Source organism: Rhinolophus ferrumequinum, chromosome 26 (genome assembly GCF_004115265.2).
Source record: "Rhinolophus ferrumequinum isolate MPI-CBG mRhiFer1 chromosome 26, mRhiFer1_v1.p, whole genome shotgun sequence".
Taxonomy (NCBI): Eukaryota; Metazoa; Chordata; class Mammalia; order Chiroptera; family Rhinolophidae; genus Rhinolophus; species Rhinolophus ferrumequinum.
Genome location: NC_046309.1, coordinates 17,978,368 through 18,004,732, shown reverse-complemented (window position 1 = coordinate 18,004,732; position 26,365 = coordinate 17,978,368). Strand labels below are relative to the sequence as shown.

The window sequence follows — 26,365 nt, the reverse complement described above, 5'->3', positions numbered from 1 at the left end:
TGGCTAGAAAAACAAGGGGCTTTAGAGTGACGTTGCACAGCACAGGCGCTGTCACAGACGCAGGCACCAGTCTCAGGTCTCCTGTCGTTCCCCAGGACGCACACGGCTGCGGATGGCAGCCGCTGCCTCAGAGGAAGAAGCTCCGTTCTCAGGTTCTCTGACCCCACTCACCGGCCTGTTCGATGAATCTGGTTACTTGCCTGCTTGCTACTAGGTGCACACAACTGGTACAAAATAACCCCAAGACATTCTTGAGTCTGTTTGTTTCAGATCGGGCGAAGGGACGGTCTGTTTCCCAGGAGCGCCTGCAGCAGGTCCAGCTGCAGCCTTACCACGGTCCCTTTCTGCCGCAGTACAAGGCATAGTATGTATATGTAATGAAGATTCCCTGCCAGCTGGGTGTTAGAGCTGAATGAATGTCTGTGCTGTGCAGTGTGCTGGTCTCTCCTTGCCCATATTTCTCCCTGGTAGCCGTGGGTGATAAGTGTTGTAGTTTTCTGATTAATGACAACATAGACTCGGCCGTAAAAGAGTCATCTTTGTTCTGTAGGGTTAGAATGATACCTGTCCTGAAAAGGTACAGGCCTCGTTTGATTGAATACTTAAACACCGGCTGAGAATACTTTGAATTTGGTGGATAAAATATGTAACACTAGACCTGGCAGCCTGATTTAGACCTTGGAGTGATGCAACTGGCAAGGCAGAAACTCAGCGTCTGAAGGGAGACCTTTCTGCCGTGCACTTACATAATTCAGTCGCGTTTTTGGAAATGCACCACAATCTATTGCACAAATTTGACTGGAAATCTGGCTCAATTGAAGGTTCCACTGGCACCGGCTAAATAATGGTGTAATATCCACCATCATTTTCCCTTCTGTGTTGTTCCAGGAAGAAAGTTTAATAATAATGATTATTTTTTAATATGGCGAGGAAGGGAAGGAATTCACAAAGAAGCATTTCTCTAACAGAATGATATTATCTTCTGAATGGGTTCACCCGCTCCTGCTATGTGTTACAGAGAAAATTGGTTTCCCATTGTAAGAGATTTATTTTCTTTTCCTCCGGTTCCTTCCTCCTCTTCTAGAACTGTGGGAGGGCGTGTGGCACATCACCCTGCTGGATGGGTTTCATCTGGCTGGTAGCCTGTACTTTAAGTAACGGGCTTGTCTCTTCTGAGGGCAGCAGCTCTCCGTTTTTCGCCTGGGGATGAGGGGTAAGAAATGTGGGAGAAGATTTCTCCATTACTAGAAACCATGATCTGGGGCCAACTGGTTAATTACGAGCTTCCAGTGAAAAGGAAAGAAGTTGTGGAAGGGCAGAGCCTGTTGTGATACACGGGTCCCTGCTGGTTTCCATTTCCCCACAGACCTCCAGGCCTGCTTTTGTCCTTGCAGATTCTTTCTCCCGGCTCCATTTTTTTTTTTTTTTTTCCCTTTCCACATTTAAACTCTGGTTTCTTATTTGTAGATTTTTGTGTGTCCTTTCCAATGAAGGGAGTTCCCATGCTAACGTTGATTCGTTTGTAATCTATCTTCAGAGCTATTAGTTCGGTACGAAGAAGTCCTAAAAGAGGGGTACTATTTTTTATTTCTTCTCAGCTCCATTTGCTCATTTGAACAGCATGGGAAGAGTGCGTTCGCTGGGCAAAACTTTACACCTGTTAGTAGTGTTGCAGACTAGCCTTTCCGGAACACAAGAAGGGCTCTACAATCTCTCACTCCCCTTTTCTTCTGTTCTTCCATCATAACCACAAAAAATACTGCCCCAGCAAATGCCCTTGCTTATGCTTAGTTTGATCTCGAATTTATGAGTGTTTTGGGGGATGCTGGTACTTTCGATGGCACATTAGGAAATCACCCACTTTTCTACTGTAGGTCATCACTTATTTTAGTGTTGAACTGTTACACTTGATATTTTTTGAATTAACAGCTCAGCTTTACTTGAACTCTGTATAGTATTATATGTGCTCTATAAGGATGTCTGGTAACTGGTAGCTAACGATAGGTTGAGAGTGTATTTTTTCAAAGATCGTAAGTAATCAGATTTATTATGTCACACTTGTGGAGAGAGCAGAAGATTGCTTTAAAGTCTTAGCCAGGTCAAAAGAGAACGCACTGATTGTTCGGATTTTGTCAATTTGGGTTTTTTTCTAACATTGCACAGTGAAACTACCAACAGTACTACTTTTGCGTCACTGCTTACAAAGAGCCTAGGTTTTACAGTGAGTTACCTAGTTTAGAATCTTTTCATCATTTTTCAGTAATATACTTACCTTTGGTGTAGTATAGAATCATATCTGATCACAGTAGCTAGAGGTAGGCTCACTAGAAGGAGTTCACATTCAACGTGTGCTGTACAAGTGGTGTTCATTTGATGATTTTGCTAACAATGGTGTGAACCTACAGTCATGTTCTCGCCTCACCTTTGTTTTGATTCCCTTTGATATTTACTAACCAGTTCCATTTATTTCCCCAATCACTGTAAGTGTATTTTGACTTTTAAAAATATCTTTCAGACAGGTCTTTTTGTATTCTTCATTCTCTCTGTGTTAGTATTTTCTAGGAATATGGCACTTTGCTAGGTACTTTCTAAGTATTCTACAGATCTTTTTTCTCTCAGATCTTCCCTCCTGTAGTCTGGTAGGAAAGATAAGAGCTATCTGAAGTAATTAAATTACAGTAATACAAGGCAGAGAGTGATTAGTGCTAACTTTGGCTTATGTGTTCTGTCTCCTGACATTTTAGCTCTTGTTAACATGAATGTTAGATGTAAAACTCAACTCAAAATGTAGCTTTGCTTCTTAGTAACACTCAAGGTATAGTCGGTTTTCCCATGGCATTTATATTACCTGAAATATTCCTTCATTGTGAACTTAGATTTGCCTTAATTAGTACCAATATATTTTGCCCTTTTCTGATTTTTTTTTCTCCAGGGTTTTGAAATAATTTTACCTAGTTTTCACAGCAAAGTCATACGCCGAGGGTGCCAAAAAAATGTATACAAGTGGACACTTGGGTCAACGTGGCTCAAGCAGTAGTTCGCCGAAATCAGAAGTGTTTGGACGCTGGTGGTAACCACTCTGAGCACCTCTTGTAATTGCAGAAGTCAAACGTGATTGTAGTCATCGTATGTTATACTTGAGTATTACAATTTTAATAGTTTTTTCCTTTCTTAAAATGTGTATATGGTGTTTTTTTGCACCCTCTGTATAATTCCAGGTGATTTTTAAATGGCTGATTCTTAGAGCAAACTGAGGCAAACCCGCAGCCAGGGCCTTCTGGGGTGAGAATCGTCGTTTAGAGCACAGGCTTGTATTCTCTTGGTAGGCAGCAGTGAGCCATAGCGCACTTGTGAGCTTTCACTTTCGGTGGCCTTCCTGTCGGTAAGAGGTAGTGCTGACCTTGTATTCCATGCTGAGACCTATGCCGGCGTTTGTGAAGGGACCCCATACGGTTGGCTACGTGGATAATGGTTTTGGAGCCGTTAGAGCCTTCAAAGTATTTAGTCTTTAAATCCTTAAGTCTTGACAAACTGTCGGGAAGGGGGGACTTGATGTTCGGATTCTTTCTTCTCCCCCTTTTTCTGTCCCCCGTCCTTATTGCATCTGAGCAATAAAGAGCATGTGCTTCTGAAAATGCTCTTGGTTGGCTAATGTAATTGCGTAGGAGAGCAGTTTCCAGAGACAACGTCCCTCCCCCCACCGTCTTGAAAATGGGACTTTACTTTTGGGAAGTTCCTGCGGAACATAATCGTATGCTGTGCTGTGCGCTGTGGATGATGGGTGAATCCCTTCAAGGACACGAGGTGGCCCAAAAGCGGCATGGCTCCTTTCCCTCCTTGGACACTAGTGAAACGCTTCTCCTCCTGGCAGCTTGCCAGGAGACATTTGTCAGCAGCGTTGTTTCTTGGACTTGCCACTTCCTCTTCTTTTTTGCTGTCACCATGTCTAGTCCAGGCGGGTCTAGAGCAAGCCCTGGGTGTCTGGACAGGGGAGGGGATCTGCCTCATCCTGCTGTTCCCCGGTGCAGGCAGGTTGGCTTCTCTCTTGATTCTCTGACCCCACATTCAGTCTTCCTGTAGTTGGGCTTCAGGTATATTTGGAAATCTTGTTTGGCACCATTACTAGACTGTTTCAAGTTGTCTTATCCGTGTCAAAGTGAAGTTCAGGCATATTTTGAGTTACCTTCAGCTGCATATGCAAAGACGAACCTGAATCCATCAGTTGTTCCTTCCTTACTAATTTTTTTTAAAACCATTTTGACATTAATCGCGCTCATTGTTGCTTTCTGACTTTTCACACCTTTGAACTCCTTTTTCTTCTATTTCCGTTGGTTTCAGTGGGGCCAGGTGCTCATGGTGCCCGGCAGCATTTCTCAAAGGGCCGCCCCAGCCCTCCTTGCTACTTACTAAGAATGCAGAATTGTGGAAGCCACACCAGCCCTCCTGAGTTAGAATATCTGGTGTGGGCCTGGCAGTCTGCATGTTTACAGACTCCCAGGTGATGCTTAGGCACAGACAACCTGACAGCCCCTGACGGGGACTGCCTGCCTCTCGGCAGTAACAAGCCAAGCAGGTGCAGTGTGTGGCTCACCAGCCATGAGCCTGGACCTCCAGGAAGGCTGGGATCAAAGTCCCCGTTCTACCACCACTTGTTACGTGACACGAGGCCCATCACTTAGCCTTTAATCCTCACTTTCCTTGTCGTAGAATGGGGAGCATAATCCTTGCAGCCATTCAGGTAGCATCGCTGTCGGTGTTAAGACTAGCTTGAGCGGATGGTTGTTGTAAGAGAGGAAAGTTCTCCTGGCTTCATAGCATCTGGGTCTGAAAACTAAACAGGCAAAGACAGGTTATCAGCAGAAAAGCATACACATGGATTTCATCTACTTTTATGGGACACGGGAACCTTCATAAGGAAATCAAGACTCAAATGAACAGCTCTGAATATTTTTAAGGTCTGATGGAGAGTGGGCAGCTGCGGAGAAATAAGACATAACACAGGTCAGAGAGTCTGAGGGAGGTGTAGTGAACGGGGGAAGTTTAGCAAGGCCTGTCAGTTTGGATTCTTCACGGTGTCCCTTTTTCTTTGGAAATAAGGGTGGTTCTTTCCTCTAGCTATCGGGAGGGCATCTCTTACATGAAGGGGAAGACGGTGGGAGGAAAGTCAAAATGACCTTCCTGCTTCTGCCATTTTCTAACCCCCTTCAGCTTGAACCCTATCCTTAATAATAACGATTATTATCATACCTTAAATTCCCGTGTTTTTCACTTGTGTTATTAGATTCCCTAAACGTGGGATCAGCAGGATCAAATAGGATTGTCAGAAAAATTGAGAAATTTGAATGTCCTCTAAAAGCAATGAAACCCACTTCTTACATAATCATGGGGCTGTAAGTCCAGCCGCCTTCCATTCTCACACCTGTGAATTTTTATAATCATGTTTCAGTGTTTTATAAATTTTGATTTTGATTTTCATTTTGATTGCAGTTTTTATTGTTTGCCATTCCTCCTGTGCTTCTTGGAAATATGTATGAACTGTTGTGAATTTGGGACTCACCCAGACCACATTTCTTCTAATAAACCCTATTGACCATTAAGAGGTGTTTTGTTTTGTTTTTTGTAGTTGTTGGGAAAATGAACTAGAGCTAATTGGGAAATAAAGAGACAACGCTTGGGGAGATGTTTGGATATATGAATCTCCTGTGCATGGTCCTTTAGGTATAGTGCTGCAAGATGTTTTCCATTTGGCCAAGGTGGTTACAATTTTGAACCCTTTCCCAGCTGTTGACTGGAGCTTTCTAGTTGTCAACCTACCTTTTACAAAAATGTGCTGCTGTGTGTGTTAAGGATAATAAAGTAGTAGATAATAAAGTAGGCTACCCCGATGGATTTTGTTTCCTGGCTGCCAAGGGAATGGAAAGGTCCTTGACTGTAAATACTCCTAGGGCATGTGGTAATGTTCCTATTTTTAAGTCTATAATTCAAATGGAAATTGCAGCCTTTGTTTATTAAAATGACATGTGTGGCAGGACAACTGGGACTGGCCCATTATTTACTGTTTGAAATTTTATCCATTTTAATCTGATCATGTCTGTTGTTCTTAATTTAATTCAACAGTCTGTTTTAAGATCTTCATAGAGTAGGAGCATTTGAGATCTTGTTTCCCGGCATTGTCGTCAGTTGGCTTAAATAAACCTTTTTTTTATTAGTTTCATATGTACAAAACACAGACATTTATACCCCTCACAAAGTGATAACCCCCCTCCCTCAATCTACTACCCCTCTGACATCGCACACAGCCATTACGTTTCCACTGTCTATATTCCTTATGCTGTACTCCACTTCTTGTGACTACATATATGTATATATATATTTATATTTATATTTATAGTTGACATTCATTATTATTCAGCTTCAGCTTCAGGTGTACAGTGCAGTGGTCAGGCATCTACACCGTCCCTGAAGTGGTCTCCCTAATGAGACAAGTGTCCATCGGATACCCGACAAAATCATTACAACATTATTGATTACATTCCCCAAACTGTCTTTCGTATCCCCGTGGCAATCCTGTGGTTACCGATAGTGCTTTCTAACCCCCTCGCCTTTCCCCGTATCCCCACCCGCCTCCCATCTAGCAACCCTCAGTTTTTCCTCTATGTCTCTGAAACTGTTTCTGATTAGTTTGTTCATTTATTCTATTCTTTAGACTCCACATATAAGTGAGATCATATGGTATTTGTCTTTCTCTGTCTGACTTATTTCACTTAGCATAATGTTCTCTAGGTCGATCCATATCGTTACAAATGGTGAGATTTCGTTCTTCTATATGGCTGTGTAATACTCCCATTGTATAAGTGTACCACAGTTTCTTAATCCAGTCGTCTATGGATGGGTATTTCAGTTGTTTCCAAGTCTTGTCTATTGTGAAAAGCACCTCAATAAATATAGGGGTGCATAGATTTTTTTCAAATTAGCATTTTGGAATTATCTGGATAGATACCTAGGAGTGGAATTGCTGGATCATAAGGTAGTTCCATTTTCAATTTTTTGAGATACCTACATACTGTTTTCCATAGTGGTTGCACCAATTTGCAATCCCACCAACAGTGCATGAGGGTTCCCTTTTCTCCACATCCGCACCAACACTTGTTGTTTGTTGATTTATTGATGATGGCCATTTTGACTGGGGTGAGGTGGTATCTCATTGTGGTTTTTATTTGCATTTTTCTAATGATTAGTGAGGTGGAGCATTTTTTCATATGTCTGTTTACGATCTGTATGTCCTCTTTAGAAAAATGTCTCTTCATGTCCTCTGCCCATTTTTTAATTGGATTGTTTGTTTTTTTGGTGTTGAGTTGACTGAGTTTTTTAATAAATTTTGGATATTAATCCCTTATCAGATATATCATTGACAAATATCTTCTCCCATTCAGTAGGCTCCCTTTTTGTTTTGATTACTGTTTTGATTACTATAGCCTTGTAGTACAATTTGATGTCAGGTATCGTGATACCTCCCACTTTGTTCTTATTTCTCAAGATTGCCGAGACTATATGGGGTCTTTTATGGTTCCATGTAAATTTTAGGATTATATGTTCTATTTCTGTGAAAAAAAGTCCTTGGAAGTTTGATAGGAATTGCGTTGAATCTGCATATTTCCTTAGGCAGTATGGACATTTTAACAATGTTAATTCTTCCTATCCATGAGAATGGTACGTGTTTCCATCTATTTATACCTTCTTTAATTTCTCTCTTCAGTGTCTTATAATTTTCTGAGTACAGGTGTTTTACTTCTTTTTTTTTTTTTTAAGATTTTATTGGGGAATGGGAACAGGACTTTATTGGGGAACAGTGTGTACTTCCAGGACTTCTTTCCAAGTCAAGTTGTTGTCCTTTCAGTCTTAGTTGTGGAGGGCGCAGCTCAGCTCCAGGTCCAGTTGCTGTTTCTAGTTGCAGGGGGCGCAGCCCGCCATCCCTTGTGGGACTTGAGGAATCCAACTGGCAACCTTGTGGTTGAGAGCCCACTGGCCCATGTGGGAATCGAACCGGCAGCCTTCGGAGTTAGGAGCACGGAGCTCTAACCGCCTGAGCCACCGGGGCCGACCCTGTTTTTAAATTTTTACAGGCGAGACCAATATAATTAATGTACTTGTGCCCATTTTCTAGTTTCAGCAATTGCCAATTCATGGGCCATCTTATATTTTTTAGTGTGGTAAAATATATACATAGCATACAATTTGTCATTTAAACCATTTTTTAGTGTACAATCCTGTGGCATTAATTACATTCACAGTGTTAATGCAACAGTTATCACTACTTCTAAAACTTTGTCATCACCCCAAACAGAAACTCGGAGCCTGTGAAGCAGTAACTTCCCATTACCTTCCTTCCTAATCACTTCCCCACTCCCTGTTTTACTTCTTGGGTTAAGTTTATTCCTAGGTATTTTATGGTCTTTGAAGCAATTGTAAATGGGACTGTTTTCTTAATTTCTCCTTCTGATATTTTATTATTGATACATACAAATGCAACTGATTTCTGAATATTAATTTTGTATCCTGCTACTTTACTAAATTCATTTATCAGTTCTAATAGTTTTTTGGTGGAGTCTTTGGGGTTCTCTATATATAATATCATGACATCTGCATATAATGACGTGTTATTTTCTCCTTACCAATTTGGTTGCCTTTTATATCTTTTCCTTGTCTGATTGCTGTGGCTAGAACTTCCAGAACTATGTTGAATAGAAGTGGAGAAAGTGGTAACCTTCCCTTGTTCCTGATCTTAAGGGGAATGGTTTTAGCTTTTGCTCATTGAGTATGATGTCAGCTGTGCGTTTATCATATATGGCCTTTATTCTGTTGAGATATGGTCCCTCTATTCCCACTTTCTTAAGGGTTTTTATCATAAATGGCTGCTGAATTTTGTCAAATGCTTTTTCTGCATCTATTGATATGATCATATGATTTTTATTTTTCATTTTTTAATGTTGTGTATCACTGATTGATTTGTGGATGTTGAACCAACCTTTCATATCAGGAATTAATCCCACTTGATCATGGTGTATGATTTTTTTTAATGTATTGCTGAATTCTGTTTGCTAATATTTTGTTGAGGATTTTTGCATCTGTATTCATTAGGGATATCAGCCTATAGTTTTCTTTTTTTGTAATGTCTTTGTTTGATTTTGGGATCAGGGTGATATTGGCCTCATAAAAAGTGTTTGGGAGCCTTCCCTCCTTCTGGGTTTTTTGGGATATTTTGAGGAGAATAGGTGATAATTCTTTTTTGAATGTTTTGTAAAATTCTGCTGTAAAACCATCTCGGCCAGGGCTTTTGTTTGTTGGGAGCTTGTTGCTTACTGATTCAATTTCCCTGGTGGTAATCAGTCTATTCAGGTTCTCTGTTTCTTCTTGAGTTAGCCTTGGAAGGTTGTATGCTTCTAGAAAATTGTCCATTTCTTCCAGATTGTCTAATTTGTTGGCATATAGTTGCTCATAATAATTTCTTAAAATTTTTTGTATTTCTGTGGTGTCTGTTGTGACTTCTCTTTCATTTCTGATTTTATTAATTTGGGTCCTCTCTCACTTTTTTTTGATGAGTCTGGCTAAAGGTTTGTTGATTTTGTTTATCTTGAAAAACCAGCTCTTGGATTCATTGATTTTTTCTTTTTTCTTTTTTGGTGTCTATTTCATTTATTTCCGCTTTGATCTTTATTATCTCCTTCCTTGTACTCTCTTTGGGCTTATTTTGCTGTTCTTTTTCCAGATCCCTTAAGTGTAAGGATAACCTGTTGATTTGTGATTTTTCTTGTTTCTTTAGGTAGGACTGCCATTGCTATGAATTTCCCTCTTAGGACTGTTTTCACTGCATCTCATAGATTTTGGGTCGTTTTGTTTTCATTTTCGTTTGTCTCTAGATATTTTTTGATTTCTTCCTTGATCTCATTGTTGACCCATTCATTATTTAGTAACATGTTATTCAGCCTCCATGTATTTGTGTGTCTTCCAATTTTTTTCCTGTAGTTGATTTCTAATTTCATAGCACTGCGGTCAGAGAAGACAATTGGTATGATTTCAGTTTTCTTAAATTTATCAAGACTTGTTCTGTGGCCTAACGTGGTCTATCTTGGAAAATGTTCTACGTGCGCTTGAGAAGAACATGTATTCTGCAGCTTTGGGGTGAATGCTCTGAAAAGATTGATTAAATCCAACAGGTCCAATGTGTCATTTAAGGCTGCTGTTTCCATATTAAATAAACTCTTACAAAAATTAAAGTTAAAATAAAAGATCTTCATACAGTGTGTAATTCTACGTGGCTACTTTAATATGTTCAAGTCTCCGTTTAAAAACAAAACTCAAACTTGTTGTTTTGACTCTGGTTATTTGAGAGCACGTTTGTAGTTAAATTATTCCCTCTGCCTCATGGAAATATATATCTATGAAACAATATTTTGTTAAATTTTTTTGGAGGATAAAAAGGAATTTAATGCATTTCTTATAAGGAAAAGAATGGCCAGTTATTCTGCTGCAAAGAGGAATAAAGTATTTTAAAATTTAAAGGGTTGTCCAGTGTTGGTGGTTTTCTTCTCCCTAAATGTTTCTGGCTTTAAGAAAAAATCCAATGTGATACAATAACATGACAGACATTCTCTTTTCAGCCTGGATATGACAGTATATTTGCTTCAAATCCTCTTCTTTCAAAGAGATAAAACCTTAGTGATAAAGTCGAAAGTCCCTGTGTGCTCATCCTCACCCCCGTTGCTTTCCCTCTCTCCACTGCCCATCCTGCGTCAGGAACCATTATCTCTCGGAACCATTATCTCTCGTCTCTCTCGTTCTATATTTTATAACATTGTTATACTTTTGCTGCTTATGTAGGTCTAGGAAGAAGGTTGACTTACATCTGTTTTTAGTCTATATTTAAATGGTATTTTACTGGATGAGTCTACAACTTGTTTTTCGGCTCAATACTATTTTTCAAGTTTGTTCATTTGTCGTGTTGCTCTAATTCAGCTTAACTGCTCTGTAGCATTCCTCTCTGACTCGGCCATAAACTGTTACCATGAGCATTGGTAGGCTCATCTGGCACATGTCAGTCTTTTCTAGGGTATAAATCTGCCTATAAGTAGAATTTCCTAATTATAGGGATGCAGAGATCTTACACTTTCACCAAACACTGCCAAGTAGCACCATGTCAAGATGCCACAGTAATTGAACCATTTTACAACCCCCCTCAGTGGTGAAGGGTACTCCTGTTCCCCCATATTCTCATCTTGAAAAATTTTGCCATTATAATGGCTGTCCTATAGTGTCTCCTTTTACATTTCCCTGATAGTTAATAAAGTTATATTTTTTTCATACACTTAAGGTCCAGTTCGAGTTCTTTTGTGAAAGGCCTGTTCACACCTTTCACCAATTTTTTCTAGTTCTTCTTTTCTTTACTGAATAATGAGAAGTAGTCAGAGGGAACTGCTACGTCTACCCACCTAACAGTCTACATGCACACACCTGAGCTAAACGAAAGGTGCTCTTACCGTGTTTCCTCGAAAATAAGACCGGGTCTTATATTAATGTTTGCTCCAAAAGACGCATTAGGGCATATTTTCAGGGGATGTCTTATTTTTTCATGTACAACAATCTACATTTATTCAAATACAGTCATGTCATCTTCTTCTGAAACATCGTCATAACATACTAAATGCGTCCATCTGGCTGATGATCTTAACTGGGGCTTAATTTCAGGGTAGGTCTTATTTTTGGGGAAACACGGTAGGTACAGCGTTGCCTCCTTGCCTGCTGAAGGACGCTGCCTCAGCAGTTCTCTCCTCCGTCCTGCATTGTCACTGTGACTGTCCCATCTAAAATCAAAACCCGAAGCACCTTCTCTTCTCCCTGCTTCCTTTGCCAGCTGCCTCATCACCTTTTCGTCCTCCTTTGTTGCACAATTTTTGAAAGCATTGTACGCGTACCTACTTGCTTTCTCCAGTTCTTCTCTTCCCATTCCTATTTCCACTTCCAGTCAGGCTTTTGTCCCTACTGCTCCCCCAAAATTATTCCTGTCAAGTTCCTGGTGCCCAAATTTAGCTTACTCCAGCGTACACATCTCGGTCCTCATCTCACATGCTTTGCCTCATTTGACACTCTTGGTCGTTCCTCCCTTCTCAGTTCACTTTCTTTCCTTGGCTTCTGGGACAGAACTCTCTGGTAGTTTCCTCCTGCTCAGCTCACTAAGGGATCCTTCCTTCTCAGTCTCCTTTGGCAGATTTCTCATTCTTTACCTACAGTGTGATCATGCCTCAAAACTCAGTGCTCGGTCCTTTTCAGTCTCTCAGCTTTAAATACCACCTATTGCCATCAACCCCCAAGTGTAGGTCACCCATTCAGACCTTTCCTCCAAACCCCACACTTGTCTCTCCTGCTGCGCACGCACCTTCTCCACTTTAGAAGTTTAGCCTGCCCACACCTGCCCTTCCAATTCTCCACTTTCTCTGGTCTGCTCTACCTGTGGTCTTCCCCGCTCTCATTTGATGACCCCACTCGTATCTCTGCTTGCTCAGTAAAAGAAACCTTGGGGTCACCTTTGACACCTCCCTTTCTTTCACACCTCACATTCTATCTACTTTCAAAATATATCCAGATTCCGACATGTTATTTCCCTCGCCGCTGCCTCCTTGATGTAACCTGCCATCATTTCCTTCCCAGATTGTTATCATAGTCCCAGAATTGGTCTCCCTCTGCTCTGCCCCTTCCTTGCTGCAGTGTCAGATCTCAACACAGTGGCCAGTTCTTTCAGCTGTTAAGTCAGCTCTGTGCCGTTGTTTCCTCTTGCTGTCCCCGCGTATACTCCGCTGTCCCTGCAGTGGTGTCTTTGCTGACCCTTGCATTCCCCGGGCAGGCTCCTAACTCAGGCCATGGCGTCGGCCGTTGTCTCTGCCTTCCTCCAGATGATTACATCTCAACCACTTGAGTCCTTGCTGGAATGTGATGTGATCGGGCGGCCTCACTGAGACGTCTGCAGCTGTGGCCCTGCCGTGCGTTTCCCTCTCCTGTGCTGCCATGCCTTTATCCTCTTCCCTCTCAGCCACTAAGAGTCTGTGCTTTGGCCTGTCCCTTTGTTCGTGATGTCTTCTCAGTAAAGAGCTTTTGTGTAATTTTAGTGGAGCCATATTTATCAATCTCCTTTTCTCAGTTTGTATTTATTCGGCCTTGCTTAAGGCATCTTGCAGCATCCCAAGGTCATTAGCTAATTTGCGTACAGTCTTTTGGCTACAGCATGGGCTGGATAAAATTAGGCCTGAACAGGGGTTGAGAATAAGGCCTTGATTGGAGGTCCCTTCCATTCCCTGCAAACGAGTGCTGGCCGCAGACCTCATTTTGGCAAGCAGCCAAAAGTATCTTCCTATAAAAATGCTAAGCTTGTTTAGATGCTGAGGTGTGGGTGTTGGGCCTCCCTCCCAAACCCTGAGAGCTACTGATGACTGAAGTTATCTCTGATGTGAGTCATTGCAAGGCTTAACATACAGTGTCATTTCGCAGGATGCACAGTGATCGCAGCACATATTGGTTTGTGTATTGTCCACCCACCAGATGAAGCAAGCATTCTTTTCTATTTTTATTTTCTAAAAAATATTTTCATGTAAATTAGAATCTAAGCTAGACAGTTCTTTTTAGCAGGCAAGATTTAGCTAAGTCCTGTTTTCTCAGAATACATTCCATACTTCAATTGCCTCTTAGAGATTTCAGAGGCTTTTATGTACCTGGTAATTTGGAGGAATTGCTTTTATTTTGTAGTTTCTTGGGGACTTCTAATATCTCTCTTGTAAGATGTTTGCAGATGTCAATAGCTACTAGCTCTGAAGGGTTAGAGTAACGAGACCATTCTGTTTTCACTTGGTGATCTCTTGTTTTCTGCTTGTGCTGTTAGTTCTTTCCTAGCTTCACAAGAGACGTGTAATCAGACCGATGCGGCAGTGTTTTTTATTGGGGTGTTTGTTGGTATACTATTTGTTTTCTTTCATTCTCTTGAGGATATTTTGGTTCGGCCCAGCCCTGTCAAGTGTCTTAAGGAAAAGATTCTTGTTCAGCCAGCCATTTTCACACATTTTGATGGATCTCATCCCATGATCTGCATTTGAGTGCTCGTTGGAGCTGCATGTCTTACCTTTCATTTATTGTTTTGGAATTTCGGTCAAGTGACAGTCCCTTATACTGCTGGTGTTTCAGGATAAGTGGGGTGAGGTTCTGGTGTTCAGATTCTGTGACAAGTCATAATGTTACGTAAGGTAAGTGTTGATACTTCATTTTTTAAAATGTTCACTTAGACTTGTGCAATCACACAGCTCCTCTCTGTGAATAGACTGTCCTCTATTGCTTGGTGAATATGAACACATTGGCACTTCTTTATTCCTGAGGGCCGACTCCGATAACCATTGATGTTGTGTTTATTAAAATCTTGTTCATTACTGGTACCTAAGCATCTTCTGTCCAGCAGATAGTCTTACCCGTATCATTGAATGTCATCATAAACTCTATTCTGTGACTTATACGAGGTGTGATCAGAAAATAACGGTAAATGTGTAAATTTAAAAAAACTTATTACAGTAAAAGACACATTGCCATTAATCACCCTCAAAATGCTCCCCCTTCCTTCAAACACACTTATTCCATTGTTTTTGCCACTTTCTGAAGCCGTTCTGGAAATCCTCTTTCGTGGGTGTCTTTAGTTGCTCTGTCGTGGCTGCCTTGATGTCCTGAATCATTTTGACTTTGGGGAACAGACAGAAGTCGCACAGTGCCAGATCTGGTAAATAAGGTGGATGAGGACACACCGTAATGTTTTTATTTGACAGAAATTGCCGTATGCCAGAAGTGATATGAGATGCAGAGGATGATGATGGAGGATGAAACCATTTTCCCATTTCGTGTTAAGGCATTGTTTGTGATCCATGATTTACGGCACACTTTAAAACACACCTTCGCTCAACTGTAGCTCACACCTGACTGTCTTCACTGAACAAGTTGAAACTTGTCACACAGTGTTGTTAAGGTTTGATGCGCTGCTTCGCATATTGAAGATCCATGCCTTTCTAGTAGATGGTCCTTGGCAGCAGCATTTACCAGATTTTTTTATTATACTTCGCACCTCAGTAGTGATCCACTATTTTCATTTGGCTGTCTGGAAGTTTATAATATACCCATAGTCCTGTACCCTCTAGCCAGGCAACTCTACACTGCCCCATTGTAGTTGTTATTTCCTATAAGAAAACTTTAGTGTCGTATTAGTAAAGATTTTCATGTTTAGGACCATCCCTTACTTATTAGACAGTGATCACGACTCCTGTCGACCTTGATCAGAGCTTGGTCATCCCATTGGTTCCTGTTCAGAGTATGTGGGTCGCCGCACATCATCTGCGAGAAGGACTACCTAGAGACTCACCTTCGTTTCTGAAGGTGCCTTAATTTCCTAGAAGCGCCCTGGAATGACGCTGCTGCCTTTTAGTTTTTTAAACCAGAGGAAGTAAGAGACAGTTGGATGATGACAGTGAAGCTCAGACAATTATCTACATTTGATGCGAGATTTACAAGTTATCTTGGTGATATCAATTGATTGAAGGATTTAAATGCTACGTCCTGGACACCGAGGCTCAGTTAGGGTCCAGGAAGAGACATTTAGTATTTCGATTCCCTTGACCTCAACATTTTCATTAGGATTAGTTTTAAATATGGAGCATTAAAATGAGAAAGGCTCCGTATTTGAGAGTGGTTGGCTATTTGAGAAAACAACTGATTTACATACTTCTTTGAATACAGAGTGGATTGTACAGAGATACCTTGTTCTGTCCGCTGTGTAACAGATGGCAGAGCCAAGGTGGGCTACCCACAGCACCGGGGAGCAGCAGCCTGCATCTCCGTTGGCACATAGTCCTTGCTGCTCTTCTTTCATTGAATGTTTTTCAACTATTATCTGGGTCTTGGAGATTCATTCCCAAGTCTGTACATGCCGTCCTGTTCTTCTAGCATACCAGGTCTTTCTGTATCATTCTGCATATTTCTGTTGTCATTAGTTCGTCCAAGTATTTATTGCGTATGTTCTAGAGGGAGGTATTGTACTTGGCTCTGGGGTCACAGAGAACAACAGAAATGGAGAGGATCTCTGTTCTCATGGGACTTGGGAGCTGGTGGGAGAGACGCAGTATGTGATTCTACCAACCGATCTAGCCAACATGGGCTCAAAGCCTCCCTCCACACTCGCAGTTACAGGCCAACGTCCCTTGACTTTGGATGCCTGCCACCATGACCTAGAATATTGCAATCCTCTGATATTCCCTCTGTCATCCATTTCCATGTCAGTTCCGGTTAATTCATGGCTTAACCGTGGTTCTTGTATCTCTTTAAGTTCCTATCCATTCCCGGTTCTGTCACCTTCATCTACACCCTCTTCCGTATTCTCAGTCACACTGCTCAGAGCAGCAACCTATTCTGGGCCCATGAGGTGATGAAGGTATTGTGTGTGTTTATATTTGCGTATGTATGTTGAAATGCTATTTATTCCTGCCTCTTTTTTTGTTGTTCTTTTTTTTTTTTCAACTCTGATTTTCTTCCTAGTTTTTTCCTATTCTGCAAGCTCAAATGAAGTCTCACCTTGTCAATGAAACCTTTCCTGATCACTTCTTTCTTTCCACTTTCCTGAACTCTTACGGCACTTAGTGCCTAGTGTGTATCACACAATTTAGCACGTGTTCAAAATTGTTTTGTGTTGCTATTTCATATCTGTAGGCTTTCTTCTATTCTGTTGAGATACAAGAATTTTAAATCTAAGATTATAACATATATTTACAGAGTGCTTTGTGTGTGGCTAATAGTTGCTAGGTGCTTACTAAAGGCTTACCTAATAGTAGAATTAGATTTGTAGTATATCCATAAATATTTGAAGGACCCTATTCCTCCTGAGTTTCTTCTGTACCACAGTATTGATGAGCATTGATGTTTCCAGTTTGGATAATTACATTCCATTGCTTATTTTTGAGCCTGTCACGTGAACAAGATCATCTTATTCCCTGTAAAGCATTTCATCCAAATATTAATAATTTACCATATATCTGGCACGTATTTAGTTTTTGTGATACTGGGAGGTACGGAGCCTATTTCAATGCATTCTGTTATCTTGTGCTGTTATTGGCTGTGTTCATGGGTAGGTTTTGTTTCTTCCCCCCCCATTCCTGATGTGCTGTTTTATTTTGTTTTTAGGATAAGAACAAGAAACTACGCCCCCTGTATGACATTCCCTACATGTTTGAAGCCCGGGAATTTCTTCGAAAGAAGCTTATTGGGAAAAAGGTAAATGGTGACAGAAACATATTCGCAAGTGGGTGGGGATTGTTTTAAGCTGGGCCCTTGCGATGGAGTCTCAGGCCAGCAGATGACACTCCTCCACCACGTCAAATGCAGTGACTTTGCTGTGTAGGGCTGCGTGCCTGTGTATCAGGAAGTGGTGTCCCGTGGGAGAGGTTTAAAATTGGGGCCCTGACCGCAGTGCGATTGCCAGCGCCCTCCCGACAGGCTCTCTCCAGGGTCCAGGCTCCGTTCCAGTTTTAATAACTGCAGATTGCCCTGAGCTCCACCACTTGGCTCTCTTCTTCGCCCAGGCCACCTCCGCTAAATGTCGGTGCAGTGGGATTTGCTGGTGCGGGAAGACGACCGCTGTTTCTGCCTCCCCGACTTCTGAGGGATAGGTTGGCTGTGGAGGATAAGAGGGGCTCCCCTGCTATAGAGCATGCGTTTGCGGGGAGGGAAACGTGGTGTCCTGTCTGTTCCGGGGATCCTGCTGGTAGCTCACTGACTTTCAGGCCAGCACAGCGGCTCAGGGACCCTTGGTGCCTTTCCTTGTGTTCGTAGATCAGAATATTCTATGAGCAGCTGCAGAACTTGCCGTGCTGGGAAGCTGCTGTGAGCTTCCCTGGCCTCCCCACCCCAAGTATCCCGGGCAGGTCTTTGTGTCCTAGATAATCAAAGGAAATAAATGGATATTTCCTTCGGTGACTGAGGGAAATCTGTTCAGACAGGGACTTTGGTCATCTTTTCCTTACCTTGATTCAGTGGGCCAATGTTTTGGGCCATTTTTTATTGTATCTTCAGAAAGATAAGGCCACATTTGCTCTATACGTGGCCTTAACACCTCGAAGGCATATTCGGCATTCTTCACCTAATGCAGATTTTTAAACTATTGGCGATGTGGCCAGTTTGCTAAGGCTCTGGCTTTTGAACTAGTGCCAAGCAGTGTATAATAAATATAAATATAACCAACTTTATTATGTACCATAGTCACTGGAATGATAAATTATAGCCAGCGATTTTGAAGTTGGGCATAAGGTGAAATTGCTAATTTTGAGATAGAGAAAGCAAACTGGATTTCCTGAAACGAGTATTAAATCTCCTCAGGTTCCTTCAAAGAACAGGCTCATTTGTCATCGTAAAAACCCTGACAGAATGCTGTATTCATTCATGAAGTGTAGTGCGAATGATGGCTTTAAGCCTCTTTTCAATGTCTGGGTCTCCTGTTATCTGATCTAATGTCCAACATCTCTATTTCACCAACTTGATACCATATCACTTATTGACTGGCTCTTGAACAATTGCTTAGAGACAAATAAGGAATTCCTTCACACGTGTGGATTTGTATTGAAATCCATCCAAAATCACATTGAAAAGAGTAGCAGCGCATATTTGATTCACGAGCAGCCAGTTGTGTGGCATGTTACAGCATCCACCTGGTTTATTTGAAGATTGCCCTTCCCTCATTCTCTTTCGTCTCCGGGAGCGTAGGTCACAGTTTATTGCATCAGCTGCTGGTCGGCCGTACGGGGTGAGCCCAGGGTTCGGCTCTCAAACCCCAGGCCGTTGGAAAGTCCTCTGCCTCCGGATAACAGGACTGACCTCAAGTGCCAGAAATGGTTGCAGTTCTGAAGCAGTTAGGTTCTTTCTTGGTGGGAGAAGCCTCGTTTAGTGATTCCTCTGCCTCAGAGCTGACTGGATTGTATTTGTGCGGAGTCCAAGTTTTGTCCCCCATGGTGACATTGTATAAATGATGAATACTGTATCCCTGCGTAGAGACTAGGAAGCAGCTCAGCTCTGCTGGGCTGGAACATTCCTAATACGAACTGCTTTTCCTGACTCACCACCTGAAACCACTTGGCTGTCTTCTGGGCCCATCCGTTGGCGACAGCAAACACTCATGTGCTCTGGAGGCTGGGGACAGGCAGGGCGGTCGCCGCCTCCAGGGAGGCTGGCATATCCCCGCCCGTTCCCGTCAGACCACTGCAGCTGCTGGGCACGGCACATGGCGCTTACAAGGCACCGAGAGGAGGCCTGTGTGCCTGCATGCACGACAGCTGATGAGGGCAGCCTGACACAGCTTGAGCTAAATAATAGAGGTAAAATCGTCTTCTCCGTCCAGACTATCATTTGACCATCCCAGAGTCTATAATATAACAATTTTGAGTAGTTTCTGGAATGCAGACAGGTAAGGTTGAAGGTAAACGGCTAAGGCACTGTGTTAGATTCAATGGCCTGCATTTCAGTCATGGAAATTCACTTTGATTCACTCCCAAGATCTAATTCTGGCTAAATGCCTTAATTGGAGTAACTACGCACTTCCCTGAGCCTTGGTTTTCTCACTTGTGAAATTTGCCTTTCCTCTCTCATGGGGTTGTAATGAGAATCTGGGATGATGCTAGTCCTTCTAGATGCCGGTGAGATATGTTTTGTTTTGTTTTATAATGCTGCTTTCGCTTTCATATAGAATCCAGCATACCTTTACTTTTTCACTTAGGATATTTTTACTGGCCCTGGGGTCAAGAGATGTGAATAAGTGTGCTACTGATTTGGCATCCACCCATTTTACAGATGAGTGGTACTTGGTTAGATGTGGCCTCAGGGTTCTAGCCGCCACAAAATGAGTATCTGCTTGTGCTAGAGTGTGTGAGTGTGTGTTTTCTCTGGTTTGAAGGAGAGGTAGGATACGAGTGTGTCCTGGAAGTGTTTCAGAAGCTGTTGGAACTGCTATACTGCCTGGTGGAATGCCCTCCCACCCCCTGTTTACCATCTGCCATCTGTGCTTTCACTAAAACCTTGACTAAGGAATATGCATGGTGAAGAACTGTTTTGCTAATTTCTTCTGGGTTCTTCATGGCCCTAGTACAGTGTAGAAATGGAATCCATGGTAATTTTAACATCTCTTAGTTTTCCAGAATGATATCCTAGGTGTATGTAAGATGGTGAGATTGATGCCTTCCTAAAAACAGAACAAAACAAAACAGGGCTGCAGTTCTTGTCTTACAGCAGGAGCGGTTTCTTTCTGTGTGGACATATTTTTTTCTTAATGCTCAAAGAAGTCATCCCATGGAAAGCAAGTTTGGGTACCTGTCATTTTTCTTACTCTGTGGAGTAAGGTAATAATAACTAGCTCCTTCACTGGGAATTTTCCCCAACTATCTCAGAATCTCGAAAGTAGAATTTTAGTATTTCTAAACTGTGTGATACAGCATTTACAAATGACATTATTTCAGTTATTACCATGGGAACCACTGTGGTCAAAGTCAGACCTGGTTTAGACAATGGAAGGGTCCAAAATGGTGGAAGCCATGGTATTGCCTGACGCCACAGACCTCTGAAGCTTCTGCTCCGGCTCTCCTCTCTCCAGCAACCTCTGCCCAAAATACATGTCTACTCCTTAATTTTTTTTTTTTTTAACCACTGTTTTTATTGCATAAGCAAAATTTGGGAATGAGGCTTATTTGTAAACAGCTGACCTTGTGTGGTTTTCATGCCATTGAAACTTGTCCTGTGAGTAAGGCTGACTCTTTAGGCACTTAAAATTGGGCATTTTTCTTGATAAATGCGGACATTTGGGAAATTATGGGACTATAAATAATTTAGGAAGTTATTTCAAATTCATCTTGCTGTGGATTGTTGTTCTCTTTTCGAAACTTATCTTTCCTGAGATCCATACTGACGGGGGCATGGAGCTTTCAGGAATGGATGGATGGGAATGATCGCGACGTGTGCCAGACTTACAGATGCAGCACGTTCAGAAGTGAACTCCTGCTACTCTGTCAGGAGCTCTGGTCTCCTTAGTGTTCGGGGAGGCCCCGGGCCACCACTGTCCTTGGCGTAGGAGACAGAGTTGACATGCCCTTTACCTTTGCCCCTCCCATTCCCGTCTCTCACCACCTCCTGCTGGGCATGTGCAGGAATGTTTCCTCTTCTTTTCATCACTTTGCTGCTGACTCGTCTCACAGCTCCTCTCACCCGGCCTCCTGTAGCTGTTTTACTCCATTCTGCGCTCGCAACTAAAGCTAAAGGGGGCTTCGCAAATGACAATGACATCATGCTCCTCCTTCGCCTGGACTGTTGGCTTCCCACTGCTTCCTGTGGCCAGCAAGGCCTGTTATAACCTGGTTCCAGCCGCTTCTCAGATGGAACCCCTCACGCCTCTTCTCACCCACCTTTGGCCACCTGTCTGGCCTCCCTCGGTTTCTGCAACGCACTGTGCTCCCTCTCACTTCACGGCTTTTGCACTTGCAGTTTCTTTTGTTTGGGGTGCCCTCTTTGTCCTCATTTTCCTTCCCCTATTTATCTTTCACTTATTCTTTGGATTCAAGGTCAATGGGACCTTCTGGGAGAAGTTCTCCCTGAACAACCCTCCTTCCAATGATTTAATCTGCACATCAATTTTCACATCGTGATGCATTTGAAAGATTGTGTTAATATCTCTCTCGTTACATTTATTATATTAGGCCGATTAGAGCCCACATCTGTTTTGCTCACCACTCCAGGGCCCAGTACACACAGTTTATGGTGCACAGTAGGTGCTCAGTACATTTCTAACGTAATTTCGGGGGAAAGGGAGACGTTGGGCTGATGGCTGTGGACCAGCTAAGAATACATAAAGGGAGGGAGAAGTAGGACCCACCTGGTTGGCCATCTGTGCGAGGACTACGCTGAGAATGCCTCTTCGTTTCAGGACTCCCATGTCAATCCGAAATGGCTGACGTTATATGTAAATGACATTATCTCTGTTTTGGGGTAATGTGCTTTATGAATCAGATTGGTAACCCAACTACTATTAAGTCTCATTTCCTTGGGATAAAATATCCTGAATGTCTATAAGTCAGCTCTCAAAGATGTGGCTCATTTGTAATTTGGTAAATACCACTGTATGATTTTCATGCTTTTCCAATTTGTACTGTGAACCCGACAGACTTCTGAAGGCCCTTTAGATCAGGCTCATTCCAGGGCCAGCTTCACGGGGTTAGGGCTGTCATTTACTGAGTTTCTTCATGGTAATCACTGAATGTTTTCACCTTTATTTTATTTTTACCTCCACCCTGCAAGATGTCCGTGTCATTCCTATTTTTACAGGTAAAGAAACTGAAGCTCATAGAAATTAAATATTTTCCCCAAATGTCTGTGCTTTTCATGGCGGTGCTTCATTAGAGACCTTCTCGCCAGGCCTGCCTCCCTGTTGTGAGGTGTGCGGGATCATGTGTAGATAGCCAGCCGATGGTTCTGTTTGGGATAATGTCGGTTCTGTGTGGAACACATAACTTCCCGCACCAGGTTCCGGCAGTCCCGCTGCATCATCCTAGTCTGCAGGTAGCCGCAGGTAGTAATAGCCCCATAGATCAGCCCCTGAATGCCTCCAGCCCTCTAGACATTATCTCATTAGTCTTTGAGATGTCCCTGTGAAGTGACATTTCATCAAATTGTTCTTCAGAGAAAGCAGTGTCAGATTACATGTTCTTCTAGTTACACAAACACCGTGAGGTCATAGGTACCCTGGCTAAGGCGATGCTGAAGCTTGATTTCCCCCTTCTTTTCAATCTCTTGGCGTAGATGAGACTTCTGGGAGAAAGAAAAGGACAAGTTGCTTTTTTGTCTTGGCCCAGAGCCAGGGCGAGGGTGCGGTGTAATCTCAGTGCTGTCCCCCTGTGCGAGGACAGATCTCAGAAGGTACCAGCAGTGACGGCCCTGGAGCATGGTGCTCCCTTGAGCTCTTCTTCACTCTTCTTCTGGCTACTTGATAGGGCTGCCCTTTTTCTTAAAAACACTTATAAATTCTGTCTTTTGCAGCATGTTTCTTAATCAGCGGCGTTAAGTACGAAGCTGGCAGTCTGGGGATTCTTGTTCTTAATTACCTCTGATGGATTTTCGTTTGGGTTTTATAAACATTTCCTTTGTCATCTCCACATTTTTCACTTCATATTAATTTGATTCACTCACGCTATGGAAAAGTCCCTTCCACTAATGATCAAAACAGGCCCTAAGGTTGTGAATGCATCGTGATTTAAATTGACAGGTTTATATGAGGTTGCCTGTCCCTGCCTTCTTGGTGCCAGCTGTTACCATCAAGGTGGCTGTAAATTTTTTGAATAAATGACTGAAGATGTTCACCAAATCAGGTGAGTGATGAAGGGTTTGTAATTTCTGACCATGCCTTTTTCTAGTAAAATTTCTCCCACTTAGACATGCGGGGAGAATGTCAGGATGCTTGGAGACCAAGGGTCATGTTAGATATGCCCTTTACCCTTTGGGTTGGGGAACAGTCCCTGACTCATTAGCTCTTGTCTGGTGAGGGTAATGAACAGAAATGACTGTAGAGTTGCAAGTTTCCGGAAACTCTGTTGTTCTCAGCAGGATAGCTTTCTACCTGCTGCCACCTACATGCTCTTTTTGATGATGAGTTCTTGTTTTTTTAATCCGTGGATTGTGAAAAGTTCCTCTGCGGCTTTGGAGAGTACCAGGCTGTTGAGCTGAGCACATAGCTCTTGGGTGAAGTGTGGTATTTTTATGACGTATGTTGTAATCTCCTCTTCAGGAAGCATCTCCAAGTTAAATGGAAGGAACTAGAACATTCAGCTGAATTCCTGGAAATTTCTTCTGTCTGCTCACCTGTAGGAAATGATTTATTAGCTACCAGAATCCTTGAGATTCTCGTATCTGGGTAACGCTCTGATGTTACTTTGCTTATTAATGGCTTTCTTCCCTGGACTCCCATGTTGCTCATAGTGTTCTGGTGGAAGTTCTTAACATTTATTACATGATTTGTGGTCACCTTGTCTTAAGCCACCCACTTGCGGTCTTTTCAGCTAGGTTTCTGAAATGTCGTCCTTGGGGCTGGAACTTTCCATGCTTACTCTTCGCAAACTGGGATTTTATTTTAGGGGGAGATTTGTGCTGAATCAGCTCAGCTGTGTTTGGGGATAGGGAGAGGACAGGCTTTTTTTCCACTTTAAAAATAACCCGTATGTACCCAAAATCCTATAAAATGTGCTGCATTGCAACTCTTTCAACTTCCTATACCTCTTGGTCTGCAGAGAATAGATTCTTTTCAGCATGGGCTCAATGACAGTGTGTGGAATATCTTAGATTATAGAAAGGTGTGCATGAGACTGTGTGTAGAGGTGCTCAGTTTTTTTCTCCAGTAGTTTCATCTTCTTATAAGGGTCTAGATAACTTTTCTAATAAGAAAATACACATATTCAGAAGTAGTGAGTTCAGTTTTTAAGCACCAGCTTTTTAGGGATTCTTTCTGGGTGACCTCTGTTTTTGTTATGCTTAGAAAGTTAGGCCAGTACTTCTGGCTGCTTGAGTGTTTCTTTCCCAAGGGTATAAATAATATGTGTGTACAAGAAGGGCATATGCATAAGTGCCCGTTGGTTCTAAGGTGGAAGGTCCATCAGCTCTTTACAGCTGGATGACAGAAGTGGTATTTTAGGGCCACATCTTCGTAACTGGTGTCATACAGTTGTAAGTTTAAAAACTCCGAGGTCCTTATTTTAATGTATTTAAAATCTCAGTGAGGTTTTTTGTTTTTCTCTGAATCTGGTTATTTTATTAATACCTGGGGCTGCCTTCTTGCTTTCACTTGCTAGTTATCTTTTCTCTGGCAAATGTATAGGTTTTCCTAAAGTGCTGCAATTCTGTCCCACAAGGACCGCTGGCTTAGACAGTCTTGCTGGTGTTTCCATGATGATGGGTATAGGGGACTGCATAGTGTCCCCTCAGATTTCCTGTCCTGTTGGTCTCTCAGAATATGACCTCATTTGGAAATAGGGTCTTTACAGATGTAATTCGTTAAAATGAGATCATACTGGATTAGGATGGGCTCAAACCCAAAGACTGGTGCCCTCATGAGAAGAGAACGGGACCCAGAGACAGACAGAGGAAGGGGTCTTCCCTGGAGCCTTCAGAGGGAGCTCGGCCTTGCCAACACCTTGATTTCAAACTTGAATCTTCACAACATCAGAGTAAATTTCTGTTGTTTGAAATTAATCAGTTTGTGGTAGTTTGTTACAGCAGCCCCAGGAAGGGGTACAGCAGGAGAGTAGGTTGGTTTCTTCATCTATCTGTCTGACTCTTGGCTCGAGTTCCCATTTCTGAATTTGTACCTTAAAGGATGGGAGCTGATGTCCTCTAAAGAAGGTCGGCATAGTCAGAGGGCCTCCTCCTCTTCTACTTGGATAATTAGCGGCATGTTTGAAATGCGGCACACCCTGAGAGAAATCGTTCCTTGGGCAGTGGCTGTTGATGAACCAGCTCATCCCGTTCAAGGGTGGTGAAGACCACGTTAGGAGTACTTAGCACCAGCGTGCGTTCTGGGCGCCCAGGCTCATGTTTGCCTGCTTAGACGCCCGCAGTGTGGAGCTGTGCGTGAATGTTCTTCTGGAACTATTGGAATTCCAGGTTTTGTCTTCAGTCTGGCTTTTTTAGACTAGATACTTTTGTTTTCCTGCAAGTTTGCCTTCTCACCTCTTCTGGTTTCAAAAAGTGTTTGGGCTGGGCTGAGCTGATGTGCAGGTCGTCCTCTTCTGTACACAGAGGTCGAGGACTCAGTCCGCAGTGCTCTGATCACACCCAATTGCCTGATACGTTAGGAGGCCTGAGGTGGTAGCCTAGTGAGATCGATTTGTTTTTATTATTTCACAAAAGTTTTTAGAGCAACTACTCTGTGGCATACCTTGTTCTAGGCTTTGGAGATGGGCATTGCAAACCCCTATTCTCATGGAACTGATGTTTTAGAAAGGGCACATATGGTTGTCAGGTACCTTTTGGGAGGTGAAATATGAAGAAAATATCTCTCATAAGTTGCTTACAGGCTAACTGAGGTAAGATTACATCAAAATGTATGAAGTTGAATAAGAACAGATTTGAATAACTGGGGAAATAACAGTTATCTCTGAGCAGTACTGGATTCTTATTAATGTGAATTGTACTCATCAGTGTCGTCTTTCAGAGTCAAGGAGAGGTCTCACCTGCTGTGTGACCTTGTGCACTTACCGGCTTCATCTGCTGCACTGACTTGTAC

General features: G+C 42.4%; 1 protein-coding gene across 1 annotated transcript in view; it reads left to right on the top strand.

The window, feature by feature from the left end:
- SND1 (staphylococcal nuclease and tudor domain containing 1) overlaps positions 1-26,365 on the top strand; it is a 410,758-nt gene that overhangs the window by 139,791 nt on the left and 244,602 nt on the right. Inside the window, exon 11 of the mRNA XM_033098795.1 lies at positions 17,248-17,337. Coding sequence (XP_032954686.1) covers positions 17,248-17,337 — 90 coding nt within the window. The remainder of the gene's footprint in view (positions 1-17,247; positions 17,338-26,365) is intronic.